Source organism: Platichthys flesus, chromosome 16 (assembly GCF_949316205.1).
Source record: "Platichthys flesus chromosome 16, fPlaFle2.1, whole genome shotgun sequence".
NCBI lineage: Eukaryota > Metazoa > Chordata > Actinopteri > Pleuronectiformes > Pleuronectidae > Platichthys > Platichthys flesus.
In genome coordinates this window covers 19246494-19267423 of record NC_084960.1, presented here as the reverse complement: position 1 = coordinate 19267423, position 20930 = coordinate 19246494, and the positions used below count along the sequence as shown (strand labels likewise).

Here is a 20930-nt window from a genome sequence, read left to right as displayed (position 1 = left end):
CTACCTATCCCTCTGCCGATGGAGGGGTGGGTGTTTTGAGTCCACACAACACTTTTGGAGTTTCAGGGATAAACTGTTGCAGCCAAATCCAAAAGTTTGGGGCTAAAAACTTAGTGTAAATGATCTTGTTTAGAGTAAATTGTCAGGGCTTACAGACACTGGATGACACCACATGGAGCAGTATGGAGCCTTTATTTTTTTCTGTTGATGAAGGAGTCACCAGTTACTTCCTTTGTATTGGATTTGGCTGCAACACTGTTTACCCCTGATACTCCAAAAGTGTTTTATGGACTCAAACACTTCACCCACCCCTCCATCACCATAGTTTTTAGTACATAATGAGGGAAATTACTTTTTTTTGATGAGCTATCCCTTTAAGGCCTATGAGACAAACTATGATATATGAATATGGGCTTTTCAAAGAATTAATTATTGATTGATTGATTGATGTCTGCAGAGGCGCCATCATGCCTCCGTGTGTGGGCTGGTTGTGGGGTGTTGGACAAATCTGGGCCAAAACAATGTTGCACTGTGGGAAGCAGGAAGTGACGGTTGGTTACCGTGGGAACAGGCCTGCCGTAATATTAATTGGCAGGTGGCCTGTGACGCAAACGCCTCGTCTCCGAATCGTAACTCATCGTTCTTTTCCGTCACTTCTCCCGAGCCAGCGACGCTGCTGACGTCACAGCCCCCACAGGCTGAGGTCTCGGCCGCAGCGGTGCGTTCAGGTTCGGAGCAGCAGAGCGATGGTGGCCTCCGTCCCTCCGGTTGTCTCGCCGTCCATTTAACGAAGAAACCCGGGTCTCCCGCCGACGAGGCCCGCTACGCGATGGCGAACCACGTTTTCCCAGACCAGGAGCAGCTGCTGCAGTTCCTGAGGAGGCTCAAGGAGGTTTTCGACGTTTGTGACGAGGATGCTGACGGCTTCATCCGGGTGGAGCACCTGCTGGACCTCGGTGTACAGTTCGGACAAGGAGACGAGGTGAGACCGAAGCTCACACAAGCTGCACCACACGTCCTGTATTCCAACTGGCTTCCGTCAGGTTCATCGTGTGCTTTTAACCACACGACCCGTCCTGCGTATTGAATGCACGTCTCATCACTGTCACGTTCGTCAGCAGCAGATGTGCCAGGCTGCTGTTGCAGACAGAAACCTGTCGGTTCGCCTCCGCCACATCCACCTGACATGTGTTCTCTGTGCTCCATGTTATTTAAACGATGAGCGAGAGGAAGAGCAGGTTTAAACACATCAGGCTCACGACTGTAAGATATTTTGTTTCTGACTTGAACCTTGAAAGAAAACACTGGTATTTGCATTAAGGCTAGACGCTAGGGCAAAAATGACTTCAATATAATATCACGATCATTATCATCTCAAGTGTAAAGACGGATCTGCTCCAGAGTGAAAGCTGTCACACTTAATAAACACACTCTCAATCAATCATGTGCTCTACCTCCTCATTGTGTTTGCACAATGCATTAGCAATTTATCGATATATGTATACATAAAATGTCATACTTTTGTTATATTGCTATTGATGGAAATGATATTGTGTTAATTATAAACGTTGTTTTACTGCACAGCCCTAATTGGCATTAAAATGGCTGTAAAGACGACTTAGCAGGGTTACGTTAATGCTAAAACACCCTCACTTAAAATTAAGTAGATCGTTCTGACATCAAACTATTCCAGCAGGATTCCGAATATATCAGTGGTTATTTGTATATATTTGCACAAATTAAATCTTATCATTTGGACCATACTGTTTTTAAAGTGGTAAATGGCTTTACTTATCCTCGTTGTAGGTCATGCTTGGTGTTACGCCGATATGATCGTCAGTATTTACATTTTTGATTCTTCGCATCAGTTCTGTCAGGAATTAAACAATTCATAAAAATGAACCATTTTACTATTGACCTCCCATTAGATATAAGTCATCATGTTGTGCTGTACATTAACTGGTATCATCCTCTACCACTGGTGGTCTCACTAGAAACCTCAGCGGAGCAGACATTCATGTTTCTGCATCGTTCTGACTAGTGCCTTGCTTTGTCCACTGTGTGATGTTTGAAAGTTAAATCTGCACTGTGGCCTTTTGGGAATTTACCTCTTTTTGTGAAGCCATGGCAGATTAATGATTTGGAGTTATGCGTTGCAGGTGTAATTGAATGGTTTTGGGAGATATTGCATTCTTGGGTCATCAGATTAAATAAGACTTTTTTTGTCTTTGTGTTCCACTTGGGACTGACTCCATGAGCCGGTCAAGCAGCAGCCGCTGAGACAATTTAGTTATAAAGTAAAGAGAATTTTCCCTTTCAGTCTATGCTCAAAGGGCCATAATCAATAGTATCTTTAACATCTTCTGAGAGACTTGAAGATGTCAGGCCACGACTCTTCTTATCCAATCGGAAGGAGCTTGAGAAGATCGTCAGGAAGAATGGGATAAACGATCCTGAATCTAGGTGTAGAGAGCTTGTAGAGACATGCATATTGACAGACTAGCTCCACAGAGAGATGTAAGTGTGTAGGTGATGTGCTGTTTTGGGGCTAGCAGGAGGAGTCACAGCCAATTTCAGCCTTAGCTTCAGTACCATGGAGAGCACACTGTCCCAGGTCCAGGTTCAACACCAGTAGTTCCAGTTCGTATACTGTTTGATTGCCTACCCCCACACAGGTTGCTATTCTATCCTATGATATCTTCACATCACACCCTAAATATTTGAAGCCAAATACTGTTTAGATCTTGGTTATTTTAAAAGTTCTTGCTGAAAAATTCAAGGTCTTAACCAGTGTGTTTGGAATGATATCTGGAGAGAGGTGTTCGCAAAGCTTCTCTTCCCAGCATATTGCTCTGTTACAGTTCATGGATTGTGGAGTGAGAGTATTTTGTAATAGTATGTATTTGCTTAAAGATCATTTAATTGTCAAAGGCCAGATTCTTTGTATGTGTTGAAATAGTAGGGTGTTTATATGCTGACATTGTCTCCAGATTTGATCTATTTATCTAATTTTCAGTACGCAATGAAATCCAACCAGCAGACACTTTGTTAAACACAGACATTGTTACAATAAACACACTGCAATTAATTTTTTGGTCTCTTTTTAATGGATAAATACTACCACAAGGTGCCTCAGTGACATTGTTGTCCCTGTGGTGGAAAAACTATTTTGTTAGCACCAGGATATTTGATGACGTTTGTTCTGATCTAAGGAGGGACAGAAGGCAGTGATACCTCAGGCAGGAATGTACCGATCATTCCACATAAATGATAACTAACCGAGAGAGTGGATTTTCCTTGAAGCTGTCATGGCGGCTGAGCACCAAGAGCACATCGCTAAAAATAACTCAGCTGTGCTAAAAGGAAGGTACTTTTTCATGGTCCTCCTCCCCTCTCCACCGCTCTACTCCCATCTCTGTGTTCGTTGTCACCATGGCGATGAGAGCTTCACAAGGAGTCTGAGCGGATCGGTTGTTGATTAAGTAATGAAATGATCCACCGAGCTGCTGAAAACTGCCTCTGAGATGATGCTCTGCACCAGTCCTGTGTTTACATTTGTTCCTCAGATAGTTCTCATCACCATAGACACCGATGTGAGTTCACTGAAGTGTCAGATTGCAGCATTCAGTCTGAAATGAGATTTTTATTCCTGGTGTATTTCTTGCAATCACATTGCTGCTACTCTACTGTACACAATGACACACATATCTGCACTAGAGATGAAATGCAATATTTATCAAAGCACATCAAATGCATTTCATACAAATGCTTTTTCTTTCTATATTTGTGTGGTTATTGGGATATCATTGTTTTTGTGCAACTAAAGCATTATATGGGTATTTTTTCCTTTAGGGACCAATTATATTGTGGTCACCTCTTCTACCAAGGCCCTGTACCAGTTACTCAGTCAAGCCAGATGGACAACTATACAACCAGTTACTGAGGTCACTGTGCTCCTGGATTAGGAATAGTTTAATGCCATTGTCCTTATCTATGTCTCACCTTCTCTCTCATCATCTCATCACAGTGGTCCACAGAGAGTTTCCTGGACTTAATAACTTTGTCCTGACTTGACAGTGAATTGTTGGACCTTACATACACAGGGGTGTGCCGTTCAGCCAGCTCACTTTGCCACATCTGAACTATAGGAAAGTTCGAGACTCCTCAAGGATAATTAAATCAAACAAAAATGGACCTGACCACAGTTTGTAATATCACAGCATAGGATGTGAATGCTTATGTAAATGAGAGATTTGCATTTAATTATAAAGTGTTATTCCATGTAGACTGATACAAAATGTCAATTGTATCTATCTACAACACAAAAACAACGCAAAAAAAGAAGGGCTCTGAATAATTACTGAAGCCACTGTATCCCAGAGGGCTTACTAGTGTCCATCTATGATTTTCTTTTGACATGCTGTTTAGTCCTTGTTCATGTTGCCAAGACAGTTCCATCTAAAAAGGATAAAAGCTAAATTAAAAAATAAGTAGTATTGGCAGAATAGTATTGATTGATGATCATCCTCATACAACTGATACCTGCATTGTTGGCCCTGTTCAGGTCTGTTATTAAAATCCATTCTGAGAGTTTTAATCACTAGTAGACAAATAAACCCATACTTGATTTCCGTTTGCAAATATAAATGATGTTGTTTTTAGCCAAACTGAATAAACAGTGTCTGTCAGTGTGACAGTGAGAGAACAGATTCAGCAGGGCCTGGAATCAATGCCCATAGCTTTACGTTTGGAGATCAGTCATCTCTTGGGCCCAGGACACATTTGCCCTCAAACTACCAAAATGCATCCCAGACCACTTCCGAATGTGATCAGATCTCAAATCAATTGAGTCCATATTATGGAGACATGTGGGGCAGAGACTTGTGATTTAGTGCTATGTTAATGAAATGAACTTGATCTGACTTCTATCTCTTGCAGGTGAAGGCATTGACCAGGCACCTCGATCCTAATTCTCATGGGAAAATCAACTTTAAAGACTTTTGCCATGGAGTGTTTGCTATCAAAGGTAAGAAAGCTAAATACTTGATTTAATCCATGTGTGTAATGAGCTGTAGACACACTGGTAAGAGACCGCTGGAACCTTCGGACAGAGGCAGCTGACCTGTGTTTGTGCTATGCTTAGTAACTGTTCCTTCATATTCACATTACAGAGGTGAATGTGAATAGTGTCAATCTCCTTGCCTTACAAAATAGTCCTGAATAATTGTCCTGCAGCACTTTTTTGAAAGTAACATCATCTTTGACAGAAGGCGAAACATGAATTTAAGCTGATACCATCTCCCTCCTCCACTTACGGTGTAATATTCCATAAATCAGACCTTTTTTGGTTTCATTTATCTTCATTTATCTTTTTTTATCATACATAACTAACTGCCTGGCACTAGCGATAAAGAATACACAATTCAATCAATACAGGCTTGATAAAAAGCAAACCATTCCTAATTATATTCTGCTGACACTGATCATATTTTCTGAATCCCAGTGTAACTGTCTCTGAATGCATAGTGTCTGTGTGCACTGCCTTTAGCTCCAAAGTGTAAATGTACTACCCTCTGCACGGGTCCATTTTTGCCAACCTGCAACAGCCCACACCTACAAAGCTCCAAACCGGACCTGAGTCCTTACCAGCAATTATCTCAAAGTCAATTCTGGACCCATGACCCGAAACCATCACGCTGATTAAACAGACACGCTGAGTTCTTGGAAAAGTATCTGTCTGGGCTCCTGCAGTTGCTGGTGTGTTTCCACACTGACAACGTGATGAGCTAGCTCGCGCCTACCTCAAGCTATTTGTGTCTGTTTATCATCCAATTTGATTCAGTAGTCAGTTCTGTGTCAGTAGTGACAGTAATCTGAGGGGTAGTGAAGGATCAAAGGTGGTGTCGTAGGCAGCTGACTCAGCTTCATATAAGCTTATTTAGACGCTAGAAATACTGCACACATTATTTTTACCCATCAAACTTTCTTGAGGTTAATAAACCCTCTGCTATTGTTCCTGACTGGCTTTCTGTCTCAGATCCACTCTTAATCAGTGAGATCATTTTATTCCAATACACCATTAAAGACTCCGCAACAACAAGCTCTCCCCCAACCACCGCCACACTGTGTATGTTCAAGTGTAACTGACAGTTTGTCTGAGAGGAAGGAGTTTCACCAAGCATCAACTGCTGTTATTTAATCTGAACTCACTGTCACTCCACTGACATTGCTTTCTCTCTCTCTCTCTTCCAGGTTGTGAGGAGATTCTGAAGATGGCTGTGGGTCCTCGGAGTGCGACCTCCAACCAGCAATCTGTTACTGACAATGGTTACGTTTACCAGGTAAAGTCCGTTCTCTGTGAATTTTTGAGTCTAAGTTTGGATACACAGAGACTGCACTGATTGGCGAAGGCATCAAATCGCAGTGCGGTTATTCTAATTATATTTGCCTCCATATGAGCCTCCATTTACTGAAACTCTAATTTAGTCTATATGTGTGGATTCCACCATGTACAGCCGCATAAATGACAACAATATATTGTGTATTGCTAAATATCACACGTTACTGTGTGTATGTAGCAGTAAAGGACTGCTTATGTCTGCTAGAGATTAGCTTAACTGAACTGTTGCTTAGCAACAAGAGAGTGCGAGAGAGGAAAGCTATTCTCCATTTGGCAATGGTGGAGGGCTGCTTGGTATGTACTGGTGTGTAGGGGAACCCTTTTTAAATGGTGTGCTGAGGTATATGAGGGGACGGCTGCGACTCTGAGCTTCATTAGCTGACAAACGATGGATGATGATCTAAGAGAATCAGTGGTAGTCGTCCTTGTTGGGACGAGATACCATAGAATGAACCAGTCGAAGCACAGAGCACGTGTCACATTTAACTGGCACGCCCATCCAGCACAAACACCCAGTGAGCGAGACAGAGGTGTGGCTTTGTCCCAGCTAAAGCTTCAGTGTGTTTTGGAATATAAATGACTGAGCTGTGCTGAGAGATGCTTCTGGTCGAGATTTGAACACACAGAGCCTTCAAGCTTCAGGAAGACGGTGGGTTCATCTCAGTACTACCTTTGTGATAAAAGTGCCAGGTGCTTATTAGGAGGACACACTGGCTCTGGACTGGACAGGGGACATGTGGCTCACACACTTTTTTGGTAAGGTGTGCATGCATGCATGTGCACATGTGTGTTTGTAAGAGGGAGACTTGTTGTGTACCTTGCCATGGCCCAATCGTTGGGTGTAGCCAGACAGTGAAATGCATAATTTAATATCAGACTGATCTGGGGCACGCTACATCCCACACTGTATGACATAAATCAATCCAGGAGATCATCCAGGCCAAATACTACACAGGCCACATAGTTTCATTAATTCTGTTTAAAACAATGCTACCACATCAAATGAAATACTTCTGTGAGGAAAAATAAAGAGAAAAAAGCCATTCAATTGCAGATTGAAGTTAAAACAAGGTTTAATTTGTGTTAAACAGAAGAAAATCACTATTGCTGGGTCCTCAGAAGCTGTGATTATGTGTTGTAGGTTATGCCAGGCTGCTGTGTTCTGTTGAACTCACCTTAATGTCACTACAGGTAGTTTTCATGTGAAACTGATGCAAATCTTTTTTTACGGAGGTTAAGTTTAGAGAAGGTCTGTAGTTACAATTTATGTAATGACATTTAAAATGTGTCACATCTCTCTGTTCCTTTTTTGACTCAAGAGTTAATAATAAAACAGTTGAATCTGTGCTTGTTTTGTCAGAGCAGTCAGGTTTAATTACTTAAATCTGATAATCTGGATGGAGACTGTGGGTATGAGTCATTGGCTGCATATTACAATCAATCAATCAATCAAATTTTATTTGTATAGCCCATATTCACAAATTACAATTCATCTCATAGGGCTTTAACAGGGTGTGACATCCTCTGTCCTTAACCCTCAGCAAGAGTAAGGAAAAACTACAAAAAACCCTTTTAACAGGGTAAAAATATGTAGAAACCTCAGAGAGAGCCACATGTGAGGGATCCCTCTCCCAGGACGGACAGAAGTGCAATAGATGCCACGTGCAGGAGAACATCATCAATAATCAAAGTCTCTAGCAGCATTGATGAAGCACAGTCCATGCTCAGCAACCATCTAGACCACGATCCACCATCCAGACCAGACGCCACTTCAGTCCTCAGTCACCGTCCACCGCCGCCCACCAGGAGGACCCATCACAAGCCACCACTGCGGTCCTGGTCCACCGCCCGTGCCCAATGCCAACGCGACACAGGGTCCGCCACCAGCACCACGATCAGCCCACATGACTCAGAATCCGCCACACTGGATCCAACACCGCGACCCCCGGTGCGCGATCCACAAACCGTAATCCATGGTGCGGCCACAGAGGCCCTGGATCTGCGGGTGATAAAGCAAAGGGATTCCGGGGAAGGGGGATAGGGATGGAGAAGAGGAAGGAGAAGCTGGAAAGAGAAGCTCCGTGTGTCATGTGTCATAAAATAGAACAAGTAACGTTCTGGCGCATTAATTAGCTCTAACTATAAGCTTTATCAAAAAGGAAGGTTTTGAGCCTACTTTTAAACGAACAGATGGTGACTGCCTCCCGAACTGAAAGTGGTAGATTATTCCACAGCCGAGGGGCTTGATGGCTAAAAGCTCTGGCTCCTACTCTACTTTTAGAGAATTTAGGGACGACAAGTAGGCTTGAATTCTGGGAGCGGAGTGCTCTAGTGGGTTTATAAGGTATTAACAGCTCTTTAAGGTATAAAGGCGCTATATTATTAAGGGCCTTGAAGGTGAGGAGGAGAATTTTAAATTCTATTCTAGATTTAACTGGAAGCCAGTGTAGCGATGCTAATATTGGAGAAATGTGCTCTCTTCTCTTTGTTCTCGTCAGGACACGTGCTGCAGCATTTTGGACAAGCTGTAGAGTCTTTAACGACTTCCTGCTGGAGCCTGATAATAATGAATTACAATAGTCCAGTCTCGATGTAACAAAGGCGTGGACTAGTTTTTCTGCATCTTTTTGTGAAAGGACATGTCTAATTTTTGAAATATTACGCAAGTGGAAAAAAGCGGTCCTAGAAATTTGTTTTAAGTGACTATTAAAGGATAAATCAGGATCGAAGATCACTCCCAAGTTCCTGACTGTTTCATTGGAAGCAAGGGCAATGTCGTCTAGCGCAGCTATATCATTAGATAATGCATCTCTAAGGTGTTTGGGGCCAAGTATTATAACCTCTGTTTTGTCTGAGTTTAATAAGAGAAAATTGCGGGTCATCCAGGTTTTTATGTCCTTAAGACATGTTCGAAGTTTAGTTAATTGATTACTTTGTTCAGGTTTTATTGACAAATATAACTGGGTGTCATCCGCATAGCAGTGGAAATTTACCGAGTGTGTCCTGATAATGTTTCCTAGTGGAAGCATATATAATGAGAATAAAATTGGGCCGAGCACAGAGCCCTGTGGAACACCATGATTAACTTTGGTGCGCACAGATGACTCATCATTAATTTGCACAAATTGGGAGCGATCAGAAAAATACGATTTAAACCAGTTAAGGGCGGTTCCATTAATGTTAATTAACTGTTTTAGTCTTTGTAATAAAATTTGATGGTCAATTGTGTCGAATGCTGCACTGAGATCTAACAGAACGAGGACAGACACAAGTCCCTGATCTGAGGCTATTAAAAGGTCATTAGTGACTTTTGCCAAGGCTGTCTCTGTACTGTGATTGGCTCTAAACCCCGATTGAAAGTCTTCATATATATTATTTTCCTGGAGAAACTCACACAGCTGATTGGCTACCACTTTTTCTAAGATTTTAGAAATGAAGGAGAGGTTAGATATTGGTCTGTAATTGGCTAAAACCTCTGGGTCTAGGGTGGGTTTTTTGAGTAGGGGTTTGATGACAGCTATTTTAAAAGACTGTGGTACATAACCTGATGATAATGACAGATTGATAATGTTAAGTAACGAACTATCAATTAGGGGCAGAATGTCTTTAAGTAAGTTGGTAGGAATGGGATCTAAGATACAGGTTGTTGGTTTAGAACCTGAGATTAATTTGGTAAACTGATCACGGGTGATCAGAGAGAAGCTGTCTAAGTAATGGGTAGGATTCTCAGCCGTTTCTGAGATCTCTGTTGTTGGGAGGGTATTAGTGCCAATTGAGGGCAGGAGATGGTTGATTTTATTTCTAATAGTTTGAATTTTATCATTAAAAAAGGTCATAAAGGCCATTACAAGTGGATACATTTTTCAAATGTCTTTTTAATATCTCTTTTGTTACAGGAAACAACAACAAACTCCAATTGGAATTGATTTCCAAGTTCCCACATATAATTACTCTGACAGTGGCATGTTCCTGTGACATTGACTTGGCCACTGTAGGGATCATTTCACTTTACTCAAGCTTTTGTGATATTGGTTTATTACATCTCTGCAAGTTCAAATCACAGCATACAAATCATCAGAGTCCACAAGCAACCCCCCCCCCCCACACACACACACACTAACACACACACCACACACACATAAAAAAGGCAGGTGTTATATGAATACTGAGTTTACTGTTATCACTTCTTACTTGATTTTCGGTAGTAAAATGATGAGATATCTTTGGTTTCTCTGCCAGTCGGGCTGTAGTTTTTGCAAAAGTTGTAACGGACCCCATGTTATTTAATTTGAATCACAAAGTGGTTTTGTGTTTGTACTGAATAATATGCACACAATACAAATATTTAAACTCCTGTCCCTTGTTATTGAGCGCATTTACTGACACACAAGTGTTTAATATTCACACATGTGTTTCTTGTGTTTGTGTAGAACGGTGAGGCCAGGCTGCCCAATCCAATCATCATGTGCACCCGCTCCTTCCCTGAATGCAGTGTGTACAGGGAGGGTTGTGGTCCTGATGGGGAGTGTGACATGGACAGCAGCACTGAAAACGCCAACACCTCTGACTCTTTGCACCCAACAAGAAAAGACAGGTCAGTCACACATCAGGGGGACTGAGCCCAGATTAGGACCAGTTAGTTGGTTGTTCTTAGACTTTGTCAATCCTCATTGTCGTTGTATTTCCCATGCCACCCAAGCCAACTCGCTGGCTCAGCGTCCCCTTCCGTCATCTCTGGAGAGGAGCAGTTTGAGGACTACGGTGAGGGGGAGGATGCGGATTTCATTCCCAGCAGCCCTTGCCCTGAAGAAGACAACCGAACAAATGGCTTCTCAGACCTTGGATCCTCGCTTCCCTCGAGGTCCGTGGTCTGGCTATGTGCTTACTCTAAATGAGCAATGTTTTGCAATGGATAAATTAAGCAGAAAAGCTGCTTACAGCTAAAAAACATTACTTAATTAATAAAACAATCAAATCCTATTTGTAGAGCTTATTATCACAGATACAAATTTTCATACTTAACAAGGTGTGACATGTCCTGCCCTTAACCCTCGACAAGAGAGGAAAAACTACAAAAACAAAACCTCAGAGAGAGTCACTTGTGAGGAATACAACAATATTGACAACTGGCACAGATGAAGGGAGCAGTAATGACAATTACAATGATAGAGGTTTGCGCAAGGCAGACCTGAGCCAGCTTCAACTATAAGCTTTATCAAAAAGGAAGGTTTTAAACCCACTGTTAAATGTAGAGAGGTTGTCTGTCCCCAAAACTGAAACGTGGAAATGATTCCTCAGGAATCGTTATAGGAATTGTTTCACAGAGTTGTTATATTCTTTGTATTTGCAGTGCAGGGCAGACGCCCCAGAAGATGCGACAACTATATAACAGTGAGCTGCTGGACATCTACTGTTCTCAGTGCTGCAAGAAGGTGAATCTGCTCAATGACCTGGAGGCTCGACTTCGAAACCTCAAAGCCAACAGGTAAAACACACACACACAAATTCATTCTCAGCATAAGATTGGTGACTGGTTGTAAGTTCTTCTCTATGTAATCATTTTCAGACATGAAATCTGGAGAAAATCTCCACAATTGGTTCAGAACTTTGTCTTTTGTACATTATCCAGAGTATTTGCTTGGGGACTGAAAGGAGAAACTCTGAAGTTCAGAGTCTTGCTGGGACATTTGTGTTTACACATATTATCTGGAGTTCGGTGCATGTCTGAAAGCAGCTTGTGAGAGATTGATAAAGCGCAGGAACAAAGAGCTGTTTTTTGGTTAAAGATTACGCAAAGTAGAGTTTGTGACAATGATAATGGTCTCAGAGACTGAACGCTCTAAGCAGAGCCAACAGCGGTCAGGAACACTGTCATCACTAAAGCAGAGGTAGTGGCTGGAGTAAGTGAATCTGTATAAAGAAGTGGAAGTAGGAACAGAAAGTGGAATGTAAAAAGCACATTCCGTGAAGCTGTGTGTGTGTGTGTGTGACTGAGTTTCTCTCTTGTTACAGCCCTAACAGAAAGATAACCAGCACAGCATTTGGACGGTGAGTGACCTGACCTTCCCACTAATGAGCATTCCAATAAAACTGATGCAGTGACTCTGAGTGATGGCTTCAGCATTTAGCAGTACGATGATTAGAGCTGTGATAGAGGAGCAGCTTCCGAAGCACAGCTTGTTCAGGGGGGTGATGATGTGATAACAGTGCTTTTGGTTTCCACCGTGTCCTCTCCTCTCTGCAGTCAGCTGTTCCAGGCCAACCACAGTGTGTTTGGGTCGAGTCAGGGCAGCAGCACCGAGGATCTGTTCACCGACAGCATCGACTCCTGTGATCTTGACATCACAGAGAAAGTACAAACCATTTTCCCCTACTACACATCACATGATATTTATCAACACCATCATGCAGTTTCTGTACAGTATATTGATTAAAAGAAGAGTTTGACATTTTCTGAAGAAGGCTTGTTTTCCATTTCTTGCTCAGAGTTAAATACCACACTATGTGAGGTGAATTTGAAGCTGAAGTCAGATGATTCTTAATGATCCTAAACATGTTTGTTATAATGTAAAGATGGAAAACAAATATATTTTTTTTATTAGATTTCATTTATATTTTATGCTGTTTGTGCTCTCAGCTCTTTAAAGTTCCAGTGTGTAAGATTTAATTGAAATGGATCTATTGGCTGAAATGTAATATATAATAATCCCAGTGATGTTCTCACAAGTGTGTTTCATCTCAAATGTACGAATTGTGTTTTTCTTTACCCTAGAATGGGTCTTTTATATTTAAATACTTTAAATTTACATCAGGAGCAGGTCCTCTCTACGGAGGCTGCCATGTTTTTTACAGTAGCCCAGACTGGACGAACTAAATATCTTTTGAGTTTTTATGACAACTGAAGGCTACTACAGGTTCTCTTTCATGTTTGGAAGGTGAGGGGGACTCAGCTGCAACATGCACCCTCACCACTAGATATCAGTAGATTCTAAACACTGAACGTTTAATGGTCCTGATATAAAAATATATAACTCTAACCCTAACTCTTAACCTAAGGGGAAATGTTGAAATGCTACATATAAGCTCGTGGAATTAAAGCAAGACACTGAAAGCAAACTGAACCTCAACCTTCTCACCCTCAGTTTAGGGGCTGAGACAGGAGGAACTTTTATGATACAAATTCTATAACACAAAGCCTCATGAGTTAAAAGGTTTGATTGTTTCCCTCAGGTCAGTTATTTGGAGAAGAAGGTGACCGAGCTGGAGAGTGAAAGTCTGGCAAATGGTGACCTCAAGTCGAAACTTAAACATGAAAACACACAACTAGTCCACAGGTAGGAAAACACACACACAAACCTCAGGTGAGTAAATTTAAACTCTTTGCTTTGCCTGTCTAGATAACGATCTAGGAATAATACACTTCCATCTGAAGCACTGTGTTAAACATAGCATATGTTGTGTGTAATATATTTTTTTCCACACTTAGTGCCTGTGTTTTCTCTCCAGGGTCCATGCGCTGGAGGAGCAGGTAAAAGATGCTGAGACGAGGGCAGACCAGTGTCTGGAGGAGGAGAGCAAGAGGCACCGGGAGGCTTTCACCAAGATGGAGCGAGACAGAAACTTTGAGATGGACCTGCTGTGTAACAGGTAACCCCATCAAGAAATGCACCATCCATCCCAAAGACAAAACACATCATTAACTTGTTGTTTATTCCCATATTCCACATCATTAACATTATCAAGAATTACACCTAGCTTGTTTACTCTACAACAAAGTAACAGATGTGAAATGAAACTTCCTCACACCTAAGTAAATACCAGCGCACCAAAATAATTCCTTCCAAAAGAAGTGGTCTCGGTCTGCCTCAAACTGAGTCATGGCTCGGTGGCTGTGTGAAAACACTTTTTTGGATCATTTAGAATTTCTGACCAATTACAGGAAGTTGAGACAGAATTAAACAATAGAAGAAGAAAAAGAAGCGGACGACATACTGGTCTCTCCAGAAACAGAGTTGGCCAGGCTGGCCGGATTGTTTGCTGTCTTTACCTCTTTACATATAATGTTTGAAGGACGGGGACATTCATTTAGTGCATTCAAACTAGTGTCGAATACTGTGCCTGATGTTTGTGATGCTGGTTAAAATACCATAGTGACATGTGTGCTACACAGGTTACAGCAATTAGAAGAGGAAAATGGAGAGATGAAGTTAAATGTGTGTCGACTCAAGTCTCAGACCGAGAAACTGGACCAGGTGAGTGTGGCTCACTGAAAGGATAATTATACAGTATTACTTATTCATTTTTCTTTGTATTTTTGTCCATAATTCTTATTAGTAATGATACTATTTTAATCAAGTGTAAGTTAATTGCTGAGAGTTGGAAATTATTGAGATGTTACTGAAAAAAGGAGAAAACATAGATGGTCAGACCCGTCCTAAGTAAAGCAGATAATCCCATCTTGTTTGTTACTTTGCAGGAGAAGCAGAGAATGACAGACAAGCTGGAGGACACTAATCTGAGGCTGAAAGATGAGATGGACCTCTACAGGAAGATACTGGACAAGCTCTGGCACAACCGCCATGCGTTTCAGAAGGAGAAGGAGTCTATGCAAGAGGCAAGTCAATCTAGTTAACAAAGAAGTACGTGAACAATGTTTAGCACCTGGATTCGATCTCATCTCCTTCTTGCAGCTGATTGATGATCTGCGCCGGGAGCTGGAGTATCTGCAGCTGTTTAAGCTGGAAATGGAGCATCCTGGGCAAGGCAAGGGGTTATCCGAGTTCAACGCCAAGACCAGGGAGAGTGAAATGGAACATGAAGTCAAGAGACTGAAACAGGTTCACACACACTCAAACTTGTTCTTATGTTCTTTCACTTCTCTTCATGTATTACCTTGTTTGTTGTGTGTGTGTGTGTTTTTTCTTTTACAAAAATGCTTGTGAACATTTTCCCCGAACCAAACTCCAGATCATTAACTTTTAGAGATGTCTGGTCAGGATAGGTGAGGGGGTATACACGTGATGAAATACATTGTTACCAGTGTAAAGCCAAGGTCTCTTGTTCTGCAGAGGATGATGAAAACATAATAGATCTTTTAAAGGACCACCAATGGTCAGTCTGACTGTGGGAAAGAGAGCAGGCCAAAGGGCGCTGCACTCAGATCTACAATGCAGCAACGGCAAAGTTTTTATTCATCATGAAACTGGAGAGGGACAGATTGGCCACCACAGTCTAGGTACTTGATGATGTGTAGAACACGTGTGCAGGGAATGCCTCAACCCTTAAAATGTTTTTTATTCCCCATGGTTTGTCACACTGTTCAGGTTGATTCATTTTGACCTAAGTCCACACAAATAGTGCAAAATATACACAAACTGATCAGAGATTGACTGTGTATATGTACATGACAGATATCATATCATATCATCACTATTTGTCATAAATAATTCAGGTAATTTTAGATGGAGAAATATTATATAGCACAAATTCACTTTTGGTTAATTTGATCATGTTTCTCTCACATATTTTCTTACTTTCAAATGAGACTACCTTATTAAGAAACTTTTGATACTGTACTGCACTTTTTATATTAAAGACACCACACATCCAGAATCTTCTCTGAGGATTCGTTCTGCATTTGCTCCCACAGGAAAACTACAAGCTGCGGGATCAGAATGATGACCTGAACGCTCAGATTCTCAGTCTGAGTTTGTATGAGGCTAAAAACCTCTTCTCCTGTCAAAGCAAGGCCCAGTGCTTGGCAGCCGAGATCGACAACGCGTCCAGAGATGAGGTTAGTCTGCCGCTGGTGGACGGATGTAACGTTGGTTTGATTTTTATGTGAATACCCTTCAAATGGGTTTGTCTTTTCTGTCTCTTTCAGCTGGTAGATGCTTTGAAGGAGCAGGAGGAGATCAACCTGCGTCTGAGGCAGTACATGGACAAAATCATTCTGGCCATTCTCGACCATAACCCCTCTATTCTGGAGATCAAGAATTAAACACACACACACACACACACACACACACACACATCAAACACATGTGTAGCTGTAGTTGAGTTGAGCTTCCATTACCTCACAATTAGCCTGATTATTATTATATGCTGATAATTAGCTGCATTAGCTGAGTCAGCAGAGCACAGAATAAGGATGCAGATGAAGGGCTGGGAAGAGTGGAAGAGGAAGAGGTGTGAGGAGAGAGTGGACTACTTTCAGATGTGACATATTTTGGCTTTCAAATGTCAGTCGTGATGATCTGTCAACCCCCATGATTATAGCAAGTGCAGTTTAATACTAAAGTTCCCAGAACTCTGGGGTCAATGACCACATGTTGGTCAGGAACTTTGTCAGAAATACAGTATAGCGATTTTCCTGTGGATCGCTCCAACTCTGAATTTCCAACCCTGCAGCAAACAATTACAGTTACTTTAAAGAAATACTTACGGTATGTAAATACTATCGCCACTACACACACAGACACACACACACACACACACACACACACATAGTACTGTATTCTTCATCAGTGGCATCATCACCACAGCATTTTCCCTCCTGTACCACTTATAATATTGAAATGTCTTTCAGTCACTGCAGAACTACATGTGCCACCAGTGTTTTATTACCTCTAATATTTGAAGCCAGTGTAACTGCCACTGTTCACTTTATTACTTGTAGACACTGTCATTTTTCTGATGGGGATTCAGACTGAATCAGAATCCAGATATAAAGTTTGCATGTTTACTACAAACTGTTGCCAAAGCTGTCTGTCATGCTGCAGGTGTTCCAGACAGCCATTTGTTTCTTTAACTTCATTATACTTTGAAAATCTCTTTGTAGAGACTTGAAATCTACTCAAATATGACGATTGCTATAATTCTTCACAGTCATAATATATATTTTATGGCAATGCTGAGCAGATTTTTCGATCTGATCTACTACTATATATATATATATATATATATATATATTAAAGTTAGGATCAAAGTTGGGAATGGATGAACACCAGTGGAAGAGTTTAAAAAAAAAGAGTTCCAGATTTTGGATTGCAGCTTTTTGTAGTACAGATCCTGGAGTCAGGCTGTTGTTAGCTTAGCTTAGCATAAAGACACAGCTGGACATCTTCTCTAAAGTTCATGGAATAAAAATTATCTCAAATGAGTAAGCTGGATGTTATCAGTGTAGTTATATTTTGGATCTGCTTCTTGATGAGCCAATGTTTGTTGAAACAAAAGATTTGAGTAATGATCAGGGTAGTGTGTTGTCAGTGTGTTGCAAAATGCAAGATACAACACACATGAACTCTGACCTATTCTCGAGTTCTGCATTTTTTGCTGTGATGAGCTGATTGAGCTTCAAACCCTTTTAATTTGGCTCTTTCAACACAAACGAATGTCTACACAATTAACACACTATATCCTGTTATTGTCAGTAACTATGTAATTGAGCCTGTGAGGGATAATTCAGTGCAGCCTTTAACAAGTATACGTTTCCACTCATAGCAAAGGTATTTATAGGGGCAATCGCTCAATATGCCAGAGCTCAACCTCTCACTGTTTTCATGTACTGTTAAAAAAAGATAGGTAATACTAGAAGGACGTGAAAATCACCATGAAATATTGAATAGTCCGATGACAGGTCTCATACAAATTCAACATAATGTGAACGTGTTAACAGCAACAGCCGGAGCAGGAGAGATGGGAACTTGATAGTTCTGCTGTTTTTCTCAGTTTCTCCTCTCTAGAGGAAATGACCTGTGTCATCGTTCTTCGGTCATTCACAAATCACCTTAGAGGTATTCTGTGGAGTTCTGAATCATTAGTCGAGTTGTGGTGCAACTCATTTTATGAGCGTGCACTTTGGATGCCACAGGTCAGATCCTGCTATTGTTTTCAAGCTGTTGTATTTAATTACAGTTGTTGGCAGTAATTTACCAGAAAACAAGGGCAACATAAACAGTGATGAAGAACGATGTAGAATTTATTATATCTTAAATACTAGAATGGCACCAGGTATAGCACATATCTCTGCCCAGGACAAACTTTACATTTTGAAACTAAATTAGTTTTTCATCATGATCCATGAATTATTTCCCAGGAAATTTATGAAATGTAAAAATGACAAGAAAAAGCTCTATCTCCCAATCTCCTGGATTCGTCCAGATCTGCGCCAAAATGTAATTGGTCTTTCTCGGCCCATGTCCAATCCTTCAACAAAGTTTCATTGAAATCTGTTTGCGTAATCTTGCTGACAAAGAAACTAAAAAAGCATCTGACAGAGTGGAAAACAACACTTGTCTGGGCAAAGTTGCACTTATCTTATGGCCAAAATGCACTTGTTTGTTAGATGTATACACACAGTGTGTTCTGATGAGAAGTACTGAATGTTGAAAAAATGTTTTTGTTGAAAAATCTGCACAGGGTGTCTTCAAGTCAAATTGTTCAGTCACTGTATCTTAGCCTATAAAAAAATGAGGGAGAAATCCGATTTGACTGACAAGAATTATTTCCAAATAGTTTTTAGTATATATCCTTATTACTAAAAAAAACATTAACTTCCATTTTAAGTGAGTAAGTCACTCACTTAAAATGTGATTCTGCCAGTGTTGTAAGTTATTTTCATTTACTCTTAATTAAGCTAAATATTTAACTGTGCTGGTAGATAAGCTAACCAAACACACCAGAATGTTACTCCACGTGTGTGATGGTGAGGAAGCGGTATTGAGCTGCCATAGTGAGCATCATACTTTATAACTATTGAAGCTCGATTTGCTCCATGCACAAAGTGTCACCAAGTGATTGTTTCCACTGTTATTTGCTTGTTCTTTTACAGGCTTTGTGCATTTACATATGAGGAATTAACAAATATTATTTTGTATGATTTTGCCCATTGTTGCCACTGTAAGTGAACATTTTTTTATACTGACATTTTGTTTTATTTGGACACAGTATTTGTGGTGTCACATGTTATAAATGTACAGAATGTAGTTACTATGTATTTGCAAGTCATTCAGCTTCTTAGAAAGTCTCTTTGAGAGATCTGACACAAAATAAAAAAGTATGTGTTTGTAGATTATAATAATCGTGATATCGCACATTTCAAGTGTCATATTCAAAGTATTTACCTGAAATAATGATAGTAAAACAATAGTCTGTCACAGCTCACATGTTACCTCTGATTTATTTTACTTATGATATGCACACGGAACTATATGTGATGATGATGTACAAATTAGATGTGTAAATAAAATGCAATTGCTTTGGCATGACGAAGTTGGTTTGGTCATGTGGTGCTTTCTTCAGAGTAATATCAGGTCCAACAGTCAGGCTGGAGTAACCTGTTTTCTTGATCCCTGTCCATCCCTCTTCCATGTCTTTTTTTTTTTAGCTCCATGGTCCCTTAAAGTGTGGTGGGATGGTTACTCCTCCAACTGACGTGTGTGGACCCAGGTTTTTGAATGTGGATCAGGCCCCCTTCAGAAGGATTGCTGGGCATGGACACGTAACTGCTGCAGGAGCGTCTGCTCTCTCCGAGAAATGCTTTGAGGGCATAGGGCCCCCTATAAGCCTCCCCTTCAGACACACACTCACACACATACACACAATAGAGCAAAGTGGGAGGTGCATTTTTAGAATTTGTCCTGATTGTCCTCTATTCATTTTGGGGAAATACAATTCTGGTATGGTAAAACATGAACAAACTTAAAGTTGGTTCGCAATTCAAGATGGATTTGGTCTAGAATCACAGGAATCAAGTCATCTAATTTTCTTTAATTGTTGTTAAATTTCCTTTTTTGATCGTAGTAGTTCAATGTAATCTCAGAGGTTTTAAAAAAGGCACAAAATACCAGAAGCAAATAAATGTGATGCCATTATTCTTGGTAAAATACAGCAAACATTAGAACTATAGACATCTATAAGGAGAAAAGACAGAAATATCTGTATATGTTTGTTACGTGTCTGGTGTGGCATGTTCAAATTCTATATTTGCTGCTTGATCTTTTCTTATTTTCTCCATTTTGACTAATTATCTTGGATAATACATGCTAACCCGAACCCTCTGTATGAACTTAATATTTGTATTTCATTCATAATACACTTGTACTTATACTTTCATCTCTACATCCATATTTTTTAATTTAATTATTCATTTCTTAATTCACTGTATTCTATTCTATTATATATATATTGTATTGCAATGTAATCTTGGAGCAAGCTGGCACAAGAATTTCAGAAGAATTATAAAGTCCTATCTTGCATGAGTTTTTCCTATCGGTTGTAGTTTGATTTATATAATTAACATGTTATGTTATATATAAAATTGACATTGTTACTTTAGTATACATATTTATACGAATAGAACATAATATCAATTTGATATGAACACATACCTATGGATAGTAAAGCCATAGCAACGGATCTAGCTGTGGTCTCATTTTTCTCAGCGCTTACGTTGTCACCCTCCGGTCCAGCAGGCGGCAGTAATGACCTGCATGGTTCGATATGTCCGCAAGCAAAATGCTCATTTCAC

At 40.5% G+C, this 20930-nt stretch overlaps 1 protein-coding gene across 1 annotated transcript; it reads left to right on the top strand.

Moving 5' to 3' along the window:
* The first annotated feature begins 643 nt into the window (after positions 1 to 643).
* On the top strand, positions 644 to 20532 carry rab11fip4a (RAB11 family interacting protein 4 (class II) a). The gene is made up of 15 exons (XM_062408660.1): positions 644 to 982; positions 4939 to 5026; positions 6253 to 6341; positions 10831 to 10994; positions 11100 to 11261; positions 11751 to 11885; positions 12413 to 12448; positions 12645 to 12753; positions 13631 to 13734; positions 13907 to 14047; positions 14571 to 14652; positions 14877 to 15014; positions 15091 to 15237; positions 16050 to 16193; positions 16284 to 20532. Exons 1-15 carry the CDS (start codon positions 830 to 832, stop codon positions 16398 to 16400), a joined length of 1809 nt encoding a protein of 602 aa, XP_062264644.1. The 5' UTR covers positions 644 to 829; the 3' UTR covers positions 16401 to 20532.
* The last annotated feature ends 398 nt before the right edge of the window (positions 20533 to 20930 follow it).